Source organism: Trichosurus vulpecula, chromosome 8, assembly GCF_011100635.1.
Source record: "Trichosurus vulpecula isolate mTriVul1 chromosome 8, mTriVul1.pri, whole genome shotgun sequence".
Classification (NCBI taxonomy): Eukaryota; Metazoa; Chordata; class Mammalia; order Diprotodontia; family Phalangeridae; genus Trichosurus; species Trichosurus vulpecula.
In genome coordinates this window covers 33,498,814-33,516,102 of record NC_050580.1, presented here as the reverse complement: position 1 = coordinate 33,516,102, position 17,289 = coordinate 33,498,814, and the positions used below count along the sequence as shown (strand labels likewise).

The window sequence follows — 17,289 nt, the reverse complement described above, 5'->3', positions numbered from 1 at the left end:
GCTCAGAGTAACTTTGGGGCTATCCCTCCATGAAACAGAAGCACATCGCATAGTCTAAGAAACTGCTTGAGTCTAGGCGACAAATGAGAGGCCCCAGAAGCTGTTCCAAGGAAGAGGGATTCAACTTGTCCTGCTTGGCCCCAGAGGGCAGAAGCAGCCTCATGAGAAGCTGCCAAGAGGCAGGTTTAGGTTCAGTGTAATAAGGAAAAAATATCCTAATAATTAAAGGGGAAACAGAATCGGGATTATTGTTTGTCCTTCATTTCTGAAGAGGACCAATGGGCAGAGTCATCAGCTTCACTCTCTCTTCCAGAGTTATCAAACTCCAGTGGCAGGACAAAAGTCAAGACTGGCAATGGCCTAGGATGCAATGGGTGACCTTGGCATCTTGGGCGTCTAGCCAAGCTCTAAGCGCTCCATAGCGCCCGCTTCGGCCGCCTTCATGGCCACCAGAACAAATGGTTCTCATCCGCCAGTTCCACCAGGGAAAGTCTTCACAAGCGTGAGGCAGACACCCCTCTAAATCACAGCGATGGAATAGGCTGCTGGGGCAGGCAGTAGGTTCATCCATCATTAACCATCTTCCAGTGAAATCTGAATGACCACTTGTCAGCCCACTGTCCAGAGGAATCTTGTTTGCCCAGAATGGCTTCTTGGGCACTTCCAGCTCAGAGACTCCATGAGGATGTAAATATGGCATTCATGGAGTATACAGTCTCAGAGCGAGGGGTCCTCAGGTGGCAGAAACTAAGCTCTCTGGTAGGAGAAGGCCCAGAACCTAAGCTTAGCTGGAGCCCTGCCCCACCCCCACCATCACCCCAGCCAGAATCTCTGCCCCCGCTCTTACTATGAACCAGCCATGTGACCTCGTTCAAGTCCTTTCCCTCTCTGGGCCTTAGTTAACTCTTTTTTTGTTGGAGGGGCGAAAGGCAAGGCAATTGGGGTTAAGTGACTTGCCCAAGGTCATACAGCTAGTAAGTGTCGAGCGTCTACGGCCGCATTTGAACTCAGGTCCTCCCGACTCCAGAGCCGGTGCTATACTCACTGTGCCACCTAGCCGCCCTGGGCCTTAGTTAACTCTACTGACAGGAGCTCTGAAAATTGGAGGTCACTGAGAAACCCCGAGTCCCTTCCTCCCGGCCTGACCCGAACTCTGCCCCAGACTGAGCCACGTCTGGCAGCACCCACGTAAAGCCCTGCTGGCCGCCAAGCCTCCTTCTGCTCTCAGAATGGTCCCTCTGTCTAGATTTTTTAGAGATACTGGGAACCCCAGGCCCTGTTAAAATCATTTTCTCCCCCTAAATTAAATATTTAGTGCCCTCTTAAAATGTGCTTTGTTTTTACAAGTATAATAAACTCCAGGTGTTCTGTAGTTAAAATCTACCGGTATAGACTTCTCAGCTCCCTGGGGCAACGGCCTTGGTCCTGGACTTGGCCTTGCCTGTAAGGGAGGGGCAGTGGCTGAGGCTACATCCATGTGAAGGGGCAGGGAGAGTGTCAGGAAGGGCTCGGGATGTAGTAGGTCACTCAGGAAAAGCAGTAAATCACAGCTCATTACGGAGAACGTCGGGACCTTGGCATCCACCTAACCCTCCTCCCCCCACCCCACACATGCACGTTTAACAGATGATGACGCTGGGAAGAGACTCATCCAAGCCCACTGTGCCCGTCGCTGGCGGAGCTGGGGCCGAGCCCATGACTCCCAGCCCAAGGCCCGTCCCAATAATAGGAGCAAAAGCAGCTGGCAAGCATAAAAAGTACAGCCTCTGGGGTCCGGGGCCTCAGGACGCTGGGCAACCACATCACCCTCAGCCCAGCCGCCTCGTCTGCAAAAGGAGGGAATCGAACTTGCTGGTCCCTCCTAGCTCTAAATGGTCCCATGGCCTAGTTCTGTAGGACTTTACATTTACAACCATGGGAATACAAGGGTTTTCCCCATTATACAGATGGAGAAACTGAGGCTTGGAGATGTGAAGCCACCAAGAGTAAGCGACAGATGGAGGATGAAACCCAAGTCGTCCGAGTGGAATGTTCTTTCTGCTGCCAGATCCTCACACTGCCCCCAAGGCTGGGGCTGAGGATGGAAAGTTCCCTGGGGGGGTGGGGGGAGAGGAGGGGCATCCCCCCATCTTTCTGCCCTTCCCCCAGCTCCTCACGTCAAGGGGGCAGTTCAGGAAGCCCAGGCGAGGGGCATCTCTTGTGAGTTAAGAGGCCCTGGTGGAGGGAGGCTGGCGAGGGATCCACCCAGAAGCAGGGGCATGTGTTATCAATTAGAGTAAAGAAGCAGGGGGTGGGAAGGGAGCCGAGGGGCCCAGCCCCAGAGCCTCTGGGAAGCCCGCTCTCACTCCAGCTGCTCCCTCCCAAAGTCTCTAAGGCACCGTATGGCCTAGGCTGTCAGCACCCGATGGCCAGCTGACCCCAAAGGATTCTCCTCAGGCATGTGCTCTAAGGAAGTCATCACCAGGAGCAGAGCTTAGGTCAGGTACTAAACATTCACCACCCGCTTCCCTCCCAACCAGGGTGCCAAACGCTGTTGCTGCTGCTGTTAATGCTGCTTGTGGGTCACAGGCCACTGCAGAAGAGTCCTGGACCTGGGGCCAGAGGACCAGGGACACAGACTAGCTCTGCTGCCTGAGAACTGGGGCACCTGACCACGTCACTTCCCTCTTTGGACCTCTGGGACCTCAGTTCCTAAAATGAGCTTAGACTAGAGATGATCTCTAAGCACCCTCTCAGCTTCATGCTCTATATGCTAAGTAAGACATCGTCTGTTCTATGTTCTAAGGTTCAGGGTTCTAAGGCTTCTTACACCTCTGACACTCTCTGGCACAGGACCCCTCCCAGCTCTGACATTCTAGAATCCCCTGGGTCTGGTAGAAGATTGGACACGGAGTCAGCTGGACCTGGGTTCAAATCCTGTGTGACCTTATCACTTAAACTCCAAACGATCTAGGTTTCTTCACTTATATAATGAAGAGGAAGGGTTAGACTCAATGATATGTAAGATCCCCTCCAGCTTTAAATCTATGACCCTACGAGCCCATTCTACATTCTAATAGCCCTCAAGCTCTGCCATTCTGGGAGTCGGTGAATTCTGCTAGCTTAAGGACCTTAAGACACAGGCGTGTGCACCAGCCCACCCAGGGGACAGGGAGGCAAGTCCGAGTTTGTCTCTGGCAGCTCCCTTCTCTGCATCTCCACACTGCCCTCCCACTTAAGTATCTCCTGGAAAACAACAAAAACGCACAGTATTACAAATCACCTTGACAGCCAAGCCCACCCCCCATACCTCAGTCACTCAGAAACTCCTTCCTGCCCCCAGCTGAGCTCCAAAGAACCACAGAGCCCGAGCACTGTTCAAAGGGATGAGGAGGGCAGCCAGTCTCCAAGGACCTGGCAGGCCATGAGTGGAGAAATCCAACCCTTCCTGGTAAGGGAAGTGGGGAGGGGGCCACCCAGAGCAATCCCCTCCCCTGAGATTGAGAGGAACAGCTCCAGTAAGAGGGCAGAGGTCTATCTCAATCAGTCAGCATTTACTAAGCATCAACTGTGTTAAGTGCTTTACAAACAGTATTCAACCCTCACGACAACAACGGTCCTGGGAGGGAGGTACCATTTATTACTTCCATTTTATAGTTGAGGAACCCAAAGAAGACAAAGGTTAAGTGATTTGACCAGAGTCACACAGCTAGTAAGTGTCTGAAGCTGGATTCCTGACTCCAGGCCCAGCATTTTATCCACTATGCCACCAGCTGCCTCTGAGGTTGTAACTCATCCAAGGTTATACAGTTGAGAAATAGCACAGCCAGGAGTCAAAGCCAGAACCCCTCAGACTCTGTGTTTCTAGAAAAATGTGGCTGTCCTTGGTACAACAAGGTGGTCTTGTTGGGGTATGGCCATAGAATGAGGTAGCTAAGGAACCCTAACCTAACTGAGGAAAAGCCAAAGTTGGGGACAGCAGCAAGGAGAGCATGAGTTAGAGTCTGGGTGCTTTCTGAGCCTGGAGGCCTTGATTCTCCAGATGTCTCATGGGCAAAATGATCTCCTAGGTGGGAGGGCAGAAGGAAGGGAGTGGGGAGCACCCAAGGCCCTCCAAGAGCCAGGAGATGACTTTTCAAGCCTAGAGCTGGAAAAGGCTCAACCCAGAGTTAGGATGGGGAAGGAGCTGAACGCCTCAGGTTTATTAAAAATCATTAGGGGCAGACAGAGAGGTGGAGAGCGGGGTGTGTGTGTGTGTGTGTGTGTGTGTGTGTGTGTGTGTGAAGCTGGGCATCCCAGTCAGCTATAGGGAGCTTCAGGAAGTCTCTCCCCACACAGCCTTCCCCACCAAAATCATCGCTCCATTACTATACCCCCATCCCCATCTACCAGCAGAATCTCCAAGAGACCAGGGAGCCAGGCTTGTCTGTCACCACCACCTATACCTACTATCCTTCTCCTGCAATATCCCCTAAGGTTGCTGCAGTCCCCATGGCTGGTGGCGGCGGAGGGGCAGGCAGGCAGCAGCCTAGAATGTCTGCTCCCAAATGGGCCTCCCAGATGGAGCTAAGCCCCAAAATCTGCACCCTCAAAGGCACGCTCTGGTCTTAAGGCATCAAAAAGCCACAGGTGGGAAAAACTTGGCCTTCCCCCACTTTGCCATTTGTACATCAGCGGATGACTGAGGAAACCTCTACTATCAGCTGGGGTTGGTAAGCTCAGAGGGGAGAGTCCAGTCCTAATGAACAGTTAGTCTCTATCTGGCATTTAAGGGTCTTCTCAACCTGGCTAAAGCATGTTAGGCAGCCCCCTTGTGGTGAAATGATGGGAAGACATGACCAAGAGTCTCCTAGGATGGACAGCCATGGATGGAGGGTCTGTGATCCCCATCAATGGCTAGGGACTTCCAAATCCCGGAGATCAAGACCCCCTGGAGGAGCAGAATAGGCCTGCCTTCCAAAACACCTCAGTTTGGAGGTAAGGCAGAAGAATGGGAAAATAATTTGGGGATTATCCACACAACTGTTGAAAATAATCACAGACTTGGAGAACAAGAAGGAACCTCAATGCCCATCTAGTTCCGAACTGCATACTGTGGAACCCCACTATAACAGACCCAACCAGTGGGTCTCTGCCTGTCTCTGCCTGAAGAACCCAAGGAGGGGTAGCCCACTGCCTCTCAAGGAGGCCCCTTCCACTCTGGGACAGCTCTCGCTGTTAAGTTCTCCCCAATATCCAACCGAAATTAGCCCCTTTGCCAATTCCACCCATTTATTCCTAGTCCCACCATCCCCTACCAAACAGGGTAAATCCACCTTCCATAGGACAGCCCTCATCATGTCCCCTCTGCATCTCCTCTGCTCCGGTTCCTCCAACTGATCTGGGACATCTTAGACTCAAGGCATCATCATCCTAGTGGCCCTCCTTGGGCACTCTCCAGTCTATCCATATCCTTCTTAAACTGTGGAACCCAGAACAGACCACAGCCTCCAGCTGCTGTACAAGGAAGGCAGAGCCCCGTGGGACCATGACCTCCCTATGGCTCCCTCCTCCTGGAAGCTGAGGCTCTCTTAATGCAGCCCAAGAGGACCTTGGCTTTTCTGGACTCAGAACAACTGCTCTCCATCCAAGCATCTGCCATCTCATTCTACAGTTGATTTTTTGGACCCAAACATAGATCTTGACCTAGTGAATTTCATCTTATTCGATTCAGTCCAAGGCTCTTGCCCTGAAGGATCCTTTTAGATTCTGTCCCACCCTCCTGGGTCCTAATAGCAGTCCTTCCCAATTAAACTTGGGGTTAGCTGCCAATCTGATGAGCATGCCACTCCTATCTTTACCTAAAAACGTTAGATGACACAGGGCCAAGCAGAGCCAACCTGCCCCGTGTCTTCAGTTCCTACATACATTTAATGCTATTCATTCCCCAGCAGAGCTGAATTCTGTAAGAGGTCAGGAGCAGAGCCCACAAAGGCCAGCCCAGCACAAGGGTCAGCGAGGCAGAGAAGGCTCACCTGGCGGTAGGTACAGATGATGATCTCCCTCAGGTGGTAGTGCATCGGCGTCATGGTCTCGCTCACCATGTCCAGGGCCATATCCACCTCTTTCTTCATACGGTGCCCATCAGGCAGCAGCTGGACCACCTTCATCACCACCTGGGGGAGACAGAGAAAGACGGGCAGACGAGGCACAGCCCGGGAAAGCAAGCAGCCTCACCCCCTCCAGACAAGCCGGAAGGTTTTGATGTGCAGTCAACGCGTCGCCTGCCAGGGGTGGGAGGGAGCTAACGGTCACAGCAACAGCACACGAGTGGACTGCGCTTTTGAAGGCTGGCTTTACTTGTCTCATGTAAGTCTCTCAACAACAATCTGAGACCGCTAGGAGGCGCCAGAGGGCACAGAGCGCTGGGCTGGGAGTCTGGAAGACTCATCTTCCTGAGTTCAAATCCAGCCTGTGTGACCCTGGGCAAGTCACTTCACCCTGTCTGCGTCAGTGCCACGTCTGTAAAATGAGCTGGAGAAGGAAACGGCAAACTGCTCCAACATCGCTGCCAATAAAACCCCAAATGGGGCCACGAAGAGTCAGACACCAAATTGGCTCAGTAACAACGGTCTTTGTGAAAAGAAATATTTGTGAAACACATACCATTATCATTCCCATGGGACAGATGAGAAAACCAAGGTCTAGGAAGATGAGTTACTCGCCCAGGCTATAGATGTCAGTGTCAGAGGCAAGATTTGAACCCAGATCTTTCTGACTCCAAGTCGAGGTCTCTATTCAATAATCTGCTGCCTCTCTAGGTTTAATTATCATTTCTCTGCTAACGACTCACAGATTTATATAGACCCTGATCTCCAGTCCTGCTTAATCCACTGCCTATTGGACATTTTAAACTGAATGCCCCCACAGCCAGTATAAAACAGACCTAATTCTCTTTAACCCAAACCTACCCTCCATGCTTATTACACACGATTCCCCTTCACTCAGACTACAATTCAGCCAAACTGGACTTCTTAATGTTCCTCGTCCACAACATTCCATCTCCCATCTCCATACTCTCGCCTTGGCAGTGCCCCATGCCTGAGATATTAACTCTTAGAATCCCAAATTTCCTCCAAGGTTCAGCTAAAGTGCCACTGCCTATGTGAGACCTTTCTTTATCTCCTCAGCAATAAGTGCTTTCTCTCCAAAATTCCTTTGTATTTATTTTATATATAAATATGTATAAACATATTTTATTTACATATAAATATGTATAATCTACTTTTACATAAATGTGTGTAAATATACACATTTTCTTTATATATCCATGCATTCTTGCATACATTTTATTTATACACATGTATATAAATATTCGCATTCTGCATATAAATGTGTATATCAATACATGCATTTTATTTCTGTGTACTTTATATAAATACATGTACTCTGCATGTAAACATGTAGATATAAATATATACATTTTATTTCTATAGATGTCCATATCTATCTGTTTCCTCCCTGGTCGGATATAAGCTACCTGAGGGCAGGGCCGGGATCTGTAGCACAGAGGCAGTTAGACTTCCCAAAGGTGGCACAGATGAGGGGGGCAGAGGCGGCCCTCCAGCTTTGATCTTTTGACTCCAAACAAGAAGAGAGGCAGTGTGGCTCAGTGGGAAGAGAGTAGGCTTGGGGTCAGGAAGAGCTGAGTTCAAATCCTGACTCTGAATGAATGAAAAGGCATTGATTAAGCACCTTATCATCGTTCAGTTGTTTCAGTCAGTTGGGTCTGACTGTGATCCCATTTGGGCTTGTCTTGGCAAAGATCCCCGAGTAGTTTGCCATGTCCTTCTCCAGCTCATTTTACAGATGAGGAAACTGAGGCAATCAGGGTAAAGTATGTGACCCAGGATCACCCGACTAGTGTCTGAGGTCAAATTTGAACTTATAAAGATGAGTCTTCCTGACTCCAGTCCCAGAGCTCTATCTGTTGGGGATGGGATCTGGACCCCAAAAAGGAAAAGCCCCTAGGACTGGGCCATGTGGGAAAGTCCAGAGGCTTCTCTTTTTGGGGGTCCAGATCCCATCCCCATCATATCCACCATGCCACCTGGCTGCCCTTTATTAAGCACCTACTGTATACAAAACACTCTCTGCCATCTGCTAGTTATGGGCCTCTGGCCTCTGCATTCTGGGAAGCAGCTTCCAGGAAGAAGGAGGTGACCATCCCCTTGTCCTGTGCCCTGGTCAGACCAACCCGAGGGTTTAGTTCTGGGTATTAGCTTTTAGGGAAGCTCATGGATAAGCTGGAGGAAGTCCTCGAATCTGGACTGAAGGTACTGAGAGCATTTGGCCTGGAGGAGACTAAGGAGGGACAGAAGGGAACGAGGAGCCGGGGGCAACGGGGTGCATTTGACCTTGACATTTTTAAGGAACAATTTCCTCTAACGATGAGAGTTCTGCCCACGCGGCCCGACTGCCCCAGGATAGAGGGGGCTCCTTCCCGGGTAGACAGAGCCGAACCAGCCGTGTGCTGGGAGTCAAGGGCGGGGGTCTCTGGTGGACATGAGTAGAACTAGATTTGCCTAGAATTCTCTTCCCATTCTGAAGTGAAATGAGCTTTACTGCTGATGCCTTGGGACTTTCCGGACAGAGCCCCAAGGCGCGAACAGGGCCGTTTGTCTCCTGCCTCTCCCCTTTTTAGCTTCCATTTATGAGGGTCAGCAAGGACTGTCTTTCTTACTGCTTGTATCTACAATGCCAGCACTCAGCCCAGTGTGTGCTGGGCACTGAGAGCTTAATAAATGCTTGTTGACTTGGCTCCTCCCAGGGTCTCTGAGCAGAGATGAGGGCAAGCAGAGGGGTCACTCACCTCAAACTCTCCCTTGGTGTACTTGGCATCGGGCACGCTCACGATCTCGTCCTCTCCCATCTCAGGGAAGCCCTGTGGGGGCACAGAGGAGAGGACAGGGACTAGACCTGGGAACTCCCTCAACACAAAGTCACACATCCCGGATGTGTCAGAAGCGACACTTGAACCCAGGTCTTCCCGCTTTGCGGCCAGAACTCTATCCAGTATAACGCACGCGCTGCCCCTCTGGCACGCTGGCACTATTTAATGATTGTTGAATGACATTTGAGGGTCACTGACTCTCCTCTGAGCTTACCGGCCTTCCCAGTAGTCCCTCCTCCCATCCTTTTCCACCGGTTAATGACACCATGGCGGTCTTCCCCCCCAAGCTGCCTCCCCTTCTCCATGCCAGAAGCACAGACAGCTCAGGAACTCAGAGCCTCCCCCAGCCCCATTCCTCCTGCACCCTCCCTGCCAGCCCAGCTCCTCCCTGCTACCCCTAGACAGAGGCGGTACCCACATTAATGTGCCACAGGGTGAGGACGGCAACCACCATGGCCGTTGTGGTCCGGCCCTGGCCGCTCAGGCAGCTGAACACGAAGCTGGTACTGGGGTCCTTGGCCAGCGCCACCCTCATCGCCTCCAGAAGCCGGTCAAAATCCTGGGGAGAAGATGGACAGTAAATGGAGCTGGGAGAGGGAGCAGGGGGCCACAGCCTCCGCCCGGACACTCTTAGCTAGGCCCCTGAATACCCAGTCCTCACCCCCATACACGCGCACATGCACGCGCACACATACACACACATACACACATATACACACTCACTTTCCACATCTACAGAGCGGGAATAATCACATGGGAGGGAAAGGCTTTGTCAAGTCTAAAGTGCTAAAGAGGAGTTAGTCACTCGTCTGGAAAATGGAAAGTCCTTGGGCAGCTCCCTGTAAAGCTGTCATGAGGAAAAATTTAGTTCAATTCAGTTGAACAAGCATCTATTATAGAGAACACCTGAATGACAAAACCCAAAATGCCGGCAGACCTTGACCTCCAAGAGCCTGCATTCTACAGGAAACCTTGACAAGTATAGAAATGTGGGACATCAGAGTCAAAAGACCTGGGTTCAAATCCTCCAGCATCAGCTGTGTGACTCATGCAGTCTCCTCCCATCTCTGAGCTCTAAAGGACTGTGGTGAGGAAATCACTTGTAAACCTTAAAGGGGACAGGACGAGGCACGGGGGCTGTGATTTCACTGGAACAGGGCACTCTCAGGGGAGGAAACACCCTCTATCAAAGCAGGTACACACCCTCTGCCTCAACTTCTAGCCTCAGAGAGCTGCCTGGGGCCCTGAGAGATGACAAGATTTGTCCTGCACCTGTCGGAGGCGGAACCTGAACCCAAGTCTTCTTGACTTCAAGGCTGCCTCTCTAACCACTACACCACCACCCTCTCTCTTGTAAACCTTGGAGCACCCTCCCCCCCACCATGCTGTTGTCGCTGTTCAGCCATGTCTGACTCTCCGTGATGCCATTTGGGATTTTCTTACAAAGGTGCTGGAGGGGTTTGCCATCTCCTTCTCCAGCTCACCTTGCAGATGAGGAACTGAAGCAAACAGGGTGAAGTGACTTGCCCAGGGTCACACAGCCAGTAAGTATGTGAGGCTGGATTTGAACTCAGGTCATCCTAATTCAAGTCCAGTGTTCTATGCACTGTGTCACCTCGCTGTCCCAAAAGTACCCCATCAATCTAAGTTCTTCTTATGCACAGACATTTACTCCATAAGTGTAAAAAAAATGGATCTATATAGAGAATCATAGGATTTATAAAGGTTAGGGACTTTAGGTTGCATGTGACCACATAATATGCACACAAGTCATGTGATATACATAAACACAGGTACATACACTCATATAAACCCTGCCCCCGTGCCAGCTGGGTACGGGAGCCCAGGAATTACAGCTGTAAAGCTGTCTCCCCCAGAGAGGCAAGGGGGACCTTCCATCAGTGTCCTCAGCCCAGGGAGGAGCAGCAGGGCCACTTCCCCAGGCCAGGTCCCCATCACTGGTCCAACTAGCTCCAATCTAGGTAAGGGAGGGTCCTTTCCCTAAGATTCAGACCTCAGACTGTCACTACATTAAGTGTCCAGAAGGTGGCAGCAAACGCACAAGAGAAAAGAGGAAGATTGTGAAGAGGAGATTCTGCATAATTCCAGGACTTAGAAGGGGACGAGACCTGAGCACACTGCCTGATCCAGCTCCCTCTTTTTACTACGGGATTGGGGATGGACCTTCGATTTTAACGACAGAGGGAACTCCCAGATAAGGAAACTCACTGCACCAATGCAACATATTTTTAGAAAGTGTGTCAAACTCAGGTGGAATCAAGGGTCACTACACGGAATATAAGGATCCCTGCATATCAGTAGTGAGGAGAGGCAGCTGAGCTCATCACCTACAGCACAGACGGGTTGATCCTTCAACCTCAGGCCGGCCATAGGTAAATTCAGGTTTAATCCACTGAAAACTAAACAGTCAACTCTTGGGAGTTGGTTTGAGTCGGCTACTTTTTACCTGTGTTGGCTAAATTACCAGAATTGGGATTCCAACCCAGGTCCTCTGCCTCCAAAGCCAACATTCTCCCCCCTGGACCACAGCGCCTAGGATAACCAGGTGGTGCTACAGATAGAATGTCAAGACGACTCATCTTTCTGTGTTTAAATTTGGCCTCAGATGCTGTTTGCCTCAATTTCCTCATCTGTAAAATGAGCTGGCGAAGGCAATGGCAAACCACTCCAGTATCTTTGCCAAGAAAACCTTAAATGGGGTCCCAAAGAGTCAGCCATGACTGAAACAACCGACAACAGAGCCCAGACTTGAAGCCAGGCCTTCTGCGCCTTCTCCCCATACCATGGTTGACCCTTCCACACCCCCCACCCCTTCTCAAGGTCCCAGCCCACCTTTGGCCCCACCCATATTACCTGCTCCCTAGGAGCACAAAAGTCTGGGATGGGGAGGCGTTGATAGGACAGGTCCCGGTTCTGGCTGAGAATGTCCTGCATGGTCAGGCACGTCTGGAACGGCTTCTGCTTTTCCCGATCTGGGTGCACCTCTATCCGCTTGGGGGAAGCCAGCACCCTGGCCTTCAGCTGGGACTCCAATTTCTGCAAGGGATGAAGACACACCAAGAGGACTGCTGGGCAGGCAGGAGTTACAGGAGCCCAAAGAGATTTAGAGTTAGAAAAACCCCCTAATTTTACAGATGGGGAAATTGAGGACAAAAGAGAGGCCCACAGTCACACAGTAAAAAAGAGAGTCAGTCAGTCAGTCAACAAGCATTTCTGACTGTGTTGGAATTTGCACCCAGGACTTCTGCCTCCACTTCACTCTATTTCAAACTCCATGCCACTATGCTAGGTCCCCACCCCCCCGCCTTCTCAGGGTAAGACTGGCATGGGTGAGGCTGGAAGAATGTACTGAACACAGAGAATGGGGAGCTCACCTCCAGCTGCTCGGGTGAGAATGCAGCAGGCCCAGGAATGGGCTCCTTCAGGTTTCCCCGCTCCCTCAGTGTGTAGGTCTGCCCGTCACACTCCACGACCGCCTCTTCCCGAAGGCTGATCCAGCTCACCTGCCGGTGCTTCCTCTTGGAGTCAGTCAGGTAAGCCAGGACGCTTCCCATGGCCTGGGGGACAGAGGAGAGACAGTGGGCAGGAAGCCTCGAGGTCCCTCCCTGGGGCCCATCCTTATCGGCCACCCAAAAGGGGAGCTCTTCCCTCCCAGACCCAGCCAGTCACCTTGGCGGTAGGCTGGGCCATGCCGTAGATGGGCATCTTGGCTACCCTCCGGAAGTTGGCCACGTTCATCTCTCGGGCGGTGCTGAGCACGTCCGGGGAGAAGGGTTCATCGGCCACCTGCAAGGACACGTGTTCTCTGTCCCCATTTTACAGATGGCGAATGGAGAGGCCCAGAGAGCTCCTGAACTGCCAACATCGACTAAAATAGGATTGTGGGTGTCTCCAGAACCCCAGCCCTGGACTTGTCGGTTCAAGGCTTTTTCCACTGGGTCCTGCGGGCAGCCTTGGGATAAGGAACAAGACGTGGTCTCCTCTGGGAGGGAGGTGCAGAGGGGTAATGGGATTACGGACTTGGAGCTAAAGGGGACCTCAGAGACCATCCAGCCCTGCCCCATCAAGCTACAGATGAGGAAACTGAGACCCAGCAAGGCCAAGGCCAAGGTCGCACAACGGAGGCAGAGCCAGGCACTGAAACCACATCGTCTGGCTCCAGACCCAGCGCACCTAAGCAGGGTACAGGAAAGAAAGCCGGGAGCATGTGAAGAAGGAGGAAAAGGAAAGCTCTAAGGAAGGACCATCCTCCAGAGGGGAGAAGACAGGAGATCAGGGCCGAGCCCGCAGAGAAGGTCTCACCAGAACCCACGCTTCCTTGGCAGCCAGCTCCCCACTGACCACAGGCTCGGTCAGGTTCACTTTCACCTGCAGCCGGTACAGCTCCGGGTGCCCACACATCCAGCGGCTGAAACTGAGGGCAAAAGCCAGGGGGTACTGGCGGCCACGAGACAGAGAGACACTGCGTTCAGGGGTGAGGCGAGTGGGCACTCAGCCCAGCTGGACCCGCTCCACTCGGGACCTCCCCTTGGTCGGCTCCTGCCCACCCAACACCCCAGGGGACCAGAGGACTGACAGTCAGTGCCCACCCGGCTCCAACTCCTCATTTAGGAAGTTGGGGAACTTTATCTAGTTAGCCTCTCCATTAGGAAGCAAGGTCCCTGACCGCAGGGAAACTTTCTGCTTTCTCTTTCTACACTCAAGGCTCGCACCTGGTTAAGGACTTACTGCTTCTGATTGTTTGATTTGGCCAAACTGGCTCATTATGCATATGAGGAAAACTGAGGCTCAGAGAGTGTGAAAGATCTGCCAGAGGTCACGGAGAGGAGCACAAGGATCTGTGGCCCCTTCTGCTGGGGAAAACTCTACACGGCAACTTCTTCCACTAGCACAGATCATACCAGCCACTGCCTCAGCTCAGAGAGTAAGAAGGCCTGGCTAGGTTCAAGTCCTGGCTAGGCTATTTGCTGCCGTGTGACCTTGGGGAAGTCACTTGAATTCTCTGGGCCTCAGCCCACTCTCTGCTGTTAAACAAGTGGGGGGACCCTCCCCACTCTCTATCTAGAATCCTGTGGTTCTAAGGAAGTACCTGGAACCAGCTAGAAGTGGTCTCAAAGTTGGGAAACAGTAGAGACAAGATTGGAACCCAGGACTATCCTAAGTTCAAGCCCAGCGCTCTATCCACTACATAACACTACTTCTATTCACAGGCACACAAGCCCAGGAAAGCAAAGAGAGCCTCAGAGGCGCTGTCTCTCCCAACAACCTCCAGCAGCAGAGCCGGGGCCCCCACCTGCACACAGCCTCACACCCCTAGCAGGCCCTGCCAGTCCAAACTCTAGCTGTCCTCCCTCGGGTCCTGCCAGGTCACCAGGGCAGAGAGCGAGCAGAGCTGGCGCCCAAGGGAGGACGCACAGGCACCCCAGGCTGACCCACCTGCTCGTGCAGATAGTAGTTGAAGGCAATCAGGTAGAAGTAGCGTTCCAGGCTCTGCATAGTCTTCTGCTGCCGGGGTTCTTGGCCACCGTTTCCCTAGAGGGGAGGAGAACTAAAGGGAATTAAGTGGCAGTCATGGGTTGATCAAATATCAGAACTGCAAGAGCCCTTAGAACATAGAACATCAGAACTGGGAGGGAGCTTAGAACACAGAACATTGGGGCTGGGAAGCAGCTTAGAACACAGAACATCAGAGCTGGGGGGGAGCTTAGAACACAGAACACTGGGGCTGGGAGGGAGCTTAGAACACAGCACATTTGGGCTGGGAAATAGCTTAGAACACAGACCGTCAGATCTGGGAGGGAGCTTAGAACACAGAACATCAGAGATGAGAAGGAGCCTCAAACACAGAACATCAGAGTTAGGAGGGAGCTCAGAACACAAAACATCAGAGATGAGAGAGAGCTTAGAACACAGAACATCAGAGCTGGGAGAGACCTTGGGACACAAAATGTCACAGCTGGGAGAGAGCTTAAAACACGAAACATTAGAAATGGGGGAGCTTAGAATACAGAACACCAAAGCTGGGAGGGACTTTACAACATGGACTGTCAGAACTGGAAGGGATTTTAGAACACACAGCTGTAGAGGTAAGGAACTTATAACATATAAAGTCAGAGCCAGAAGGGACCTCAGGACCTAGAACATCACAGCTAGGAGGAAGCTTAGAACACAGAACATCAGGGTGGGGAGGGCCCGTAGAACACATGGCTGGGAAGGATTTCCAAGGCGCTTCATTGGCTCCCCGTGGCCTCTAGGATAAACAAGGCAATTCCTCTATTTGCCATGTAAAGCTCCGCGCCTGCCTTTCCAGGTTTCCTGCACAGCAGAGCCTTCTCACAACCTCGTCTCTAGCTAAATTCCCCTCTTTGTCATTCCCCTTACACAATCTTCCATTTCCTGACTCTGTGACTTTAAAGCTGTCCCTCATGCCCGTAATGCCCTTCCTCCTCAGTTCCTCCTCACAGAAAGCCCAGTTTTCCTCAAAACTGCGGTCAAATGCCCCCTCCTGCAGGGAGCCTCCCCTCCTAACTGCTAGGGTTCCCCCACATTTCCCCCACCCCGCCTCCACTTTAGGGGACGGGGGAGTGGGATTTCTTTAGATCTACTTTGCACCCTCCAATCCCTTCCTAGTGGTCTCCCAACTACCAAGAAGAGCCTGAGCGACAGAAAGATCACTGCAGCTACAAAGGTGGTCCATTCACCCTCCCTCCCCTTTCTCTGAAAGCAAAGTGGGTAGAGGGGGAAAAAAGGGTGGAAAACTCGGAGGATTTAATGTTCAAGGGCCCAGGTTCGAATTCTCTGCTCTGCAATCACATCCTGTCTGAGACGGGCAAAGCCTTTAACTTGAGCTTAGTTCCCCCGTGTGTGAAAGGACAGGCTAAGTGATCTCTAATATTCTGAATCCTGCAATGATCAGAAACAAGAAATAAGAGGAATCTGGAGAAACTGAGAAAGATTTCTAGAAACTGATGCAGAGGGAAGAAGACAGGACCAAGCCAGTGACAGACATAATTGATGAAGCCCGAGAAAACAAAAGCCCCATTATCCGGCCTGGAGGAAGGACCGGGAAACAAGGGTTCCTAGTATTGTGTTCCTTCTTCTCCTGGGGGAGCCTGGGGACCACAAGCAGGCAATGCTGCTGAGACTCTCAGCCCGGGTCTCTGGGTTGGCCACTTTTGTTGAGTCGTCTTTCTTTGTTAAAATGGAAGATTCCATTCCTGGCCAGGGGATGGGGAAGGGGAGGAGGCAAGATCACAGAAAGGCAGTTTTCCAACGTTCTTCCGGCTGCAACAATGTAAACAAAGAGCCAAGAGCCCACAAAACCTCCAAAAGTGAATTTGGAGAAAGTAGAATGAGCCACCCTGACCACAAAGCGATGCTACTGGAAGGTGCCCCCTCCCACCCCCCTCGCGTCTTTGCAGAGGCTCAAGGCTGTGAGTAAGAATCATCACATACAATATCAGATTTTTTCAATATGTTGATTAGTTTTGCTGAATCACTTTTCTCTCTTCCTATTTTATTTTTAGGCAATGAGCATTTATTAAGCACCTACTATGTGCCAGGCACTGTGCCAAGTAAGGGGAAGGGAAGACTCTTTGGGAGGGAAAGCGGGAAGGGATATATTGCAAGATAGAGGTGAGATAAAAACACAAGATAGCATTAAACATGTGAAAACAGAAGGCACCAATGAAACCTACTTTAAATAGACAGATAAGGTAGGGACCTGTGATTTTAGAACGGGAAACTCCCACATGAGAAACCTACCTCTCCCATCCAAGTTGGTACGACCTCTACAACTTACTTAAGAGTTATCGGAGCCACAGTGCCCAACTCAAATAGTAACAGGACCACTGACAGTACCAGGATCCTCCTGGTCACTAATTAACTTAGAAAACAACAGATTAACATTATCTGTGTTTTATTGCCTTTTTGTTTGTTTTCTTAAGCATTTCCCAATTATGTTTTAATCTGGTCTGGGCCTGGGAGTGTTGTGGGCTGCAGGCCACCCACAGGTTGTATGTTTGAAAACTTCTGGTCCAGAGATTAAGTGACACACACAGGATCACAGAGCCTGTAGGTGTCAGAGATAGGATTTGAACTCAGGTCTTCCTAGCTTCTAGGATGACTCTCAATACACTACTCCCAACACAGCTTTTCTTTATTTTAAAATAAATAAGAATAAATCCTTTGATGTCTATTTGGACCATTTGTTTGACCACTGAGGTTCTGACATCTCTATAGATGACAGACCCACTGGGGGTCAATTTGGCCCAAGAACACACACTGGGAAGCAGCTGCAGTTTCTAGTATAAACCTTGGCTGGTTGCGGGGCCAGAAGGGTGGAAGGGCAGAGCAGC

General features: G+C 51.3%; 1 protein-coding gene across 1 annotated transcript in view; it reads right to left on the bottom strand.

Moving 5' to 3' along the window:
- PALD1 (phosphatase domain containing paladin 1) overlaps positions 1 to 17,289 on the bottom strand; it is a 95,069-nt gene that overhangs the window by 24,373 nt on the left and 53,407 nt on the right. The window contains exons 11-18 of the mRNA XM_036735802.1: positions 14,369 to 14,464; positions 13,235 to 13,369; positions 12,602 to 12,718; positions 12,307 to 12,489; positions 11,786 to 11,968; positions 9,330 to 9,470; positions 8,831 to 8,902; positions 5,994 to 6,134 (exon numbers count right to left, since the gene is read on the bottom strand). Coding sequence (XP_036591697.1) covers positions 5,994 to 6,134; positions 8,831 to 8,902; positions 9,330 to 9,470; positions 11,786 to 11,968; positions 12,307 to 12,489; positions 12,602 to 12,718; positions 13,235 to 13,369; positions 14,369 to 14,464 — 1,068 coding nt within the window. The remainder of the gene's footprint in view (positions 1 to 5,993; positions 6,135 to 8,830; positions 8,903 to 9,329; positions 9,471 to 11,785; positions 11,969 to 12,306; positions 12,490 to 12,601; positions 12,719 to 13,234; positions 13,370 to 14,368; positions 14,465 to 17,289) is intronic.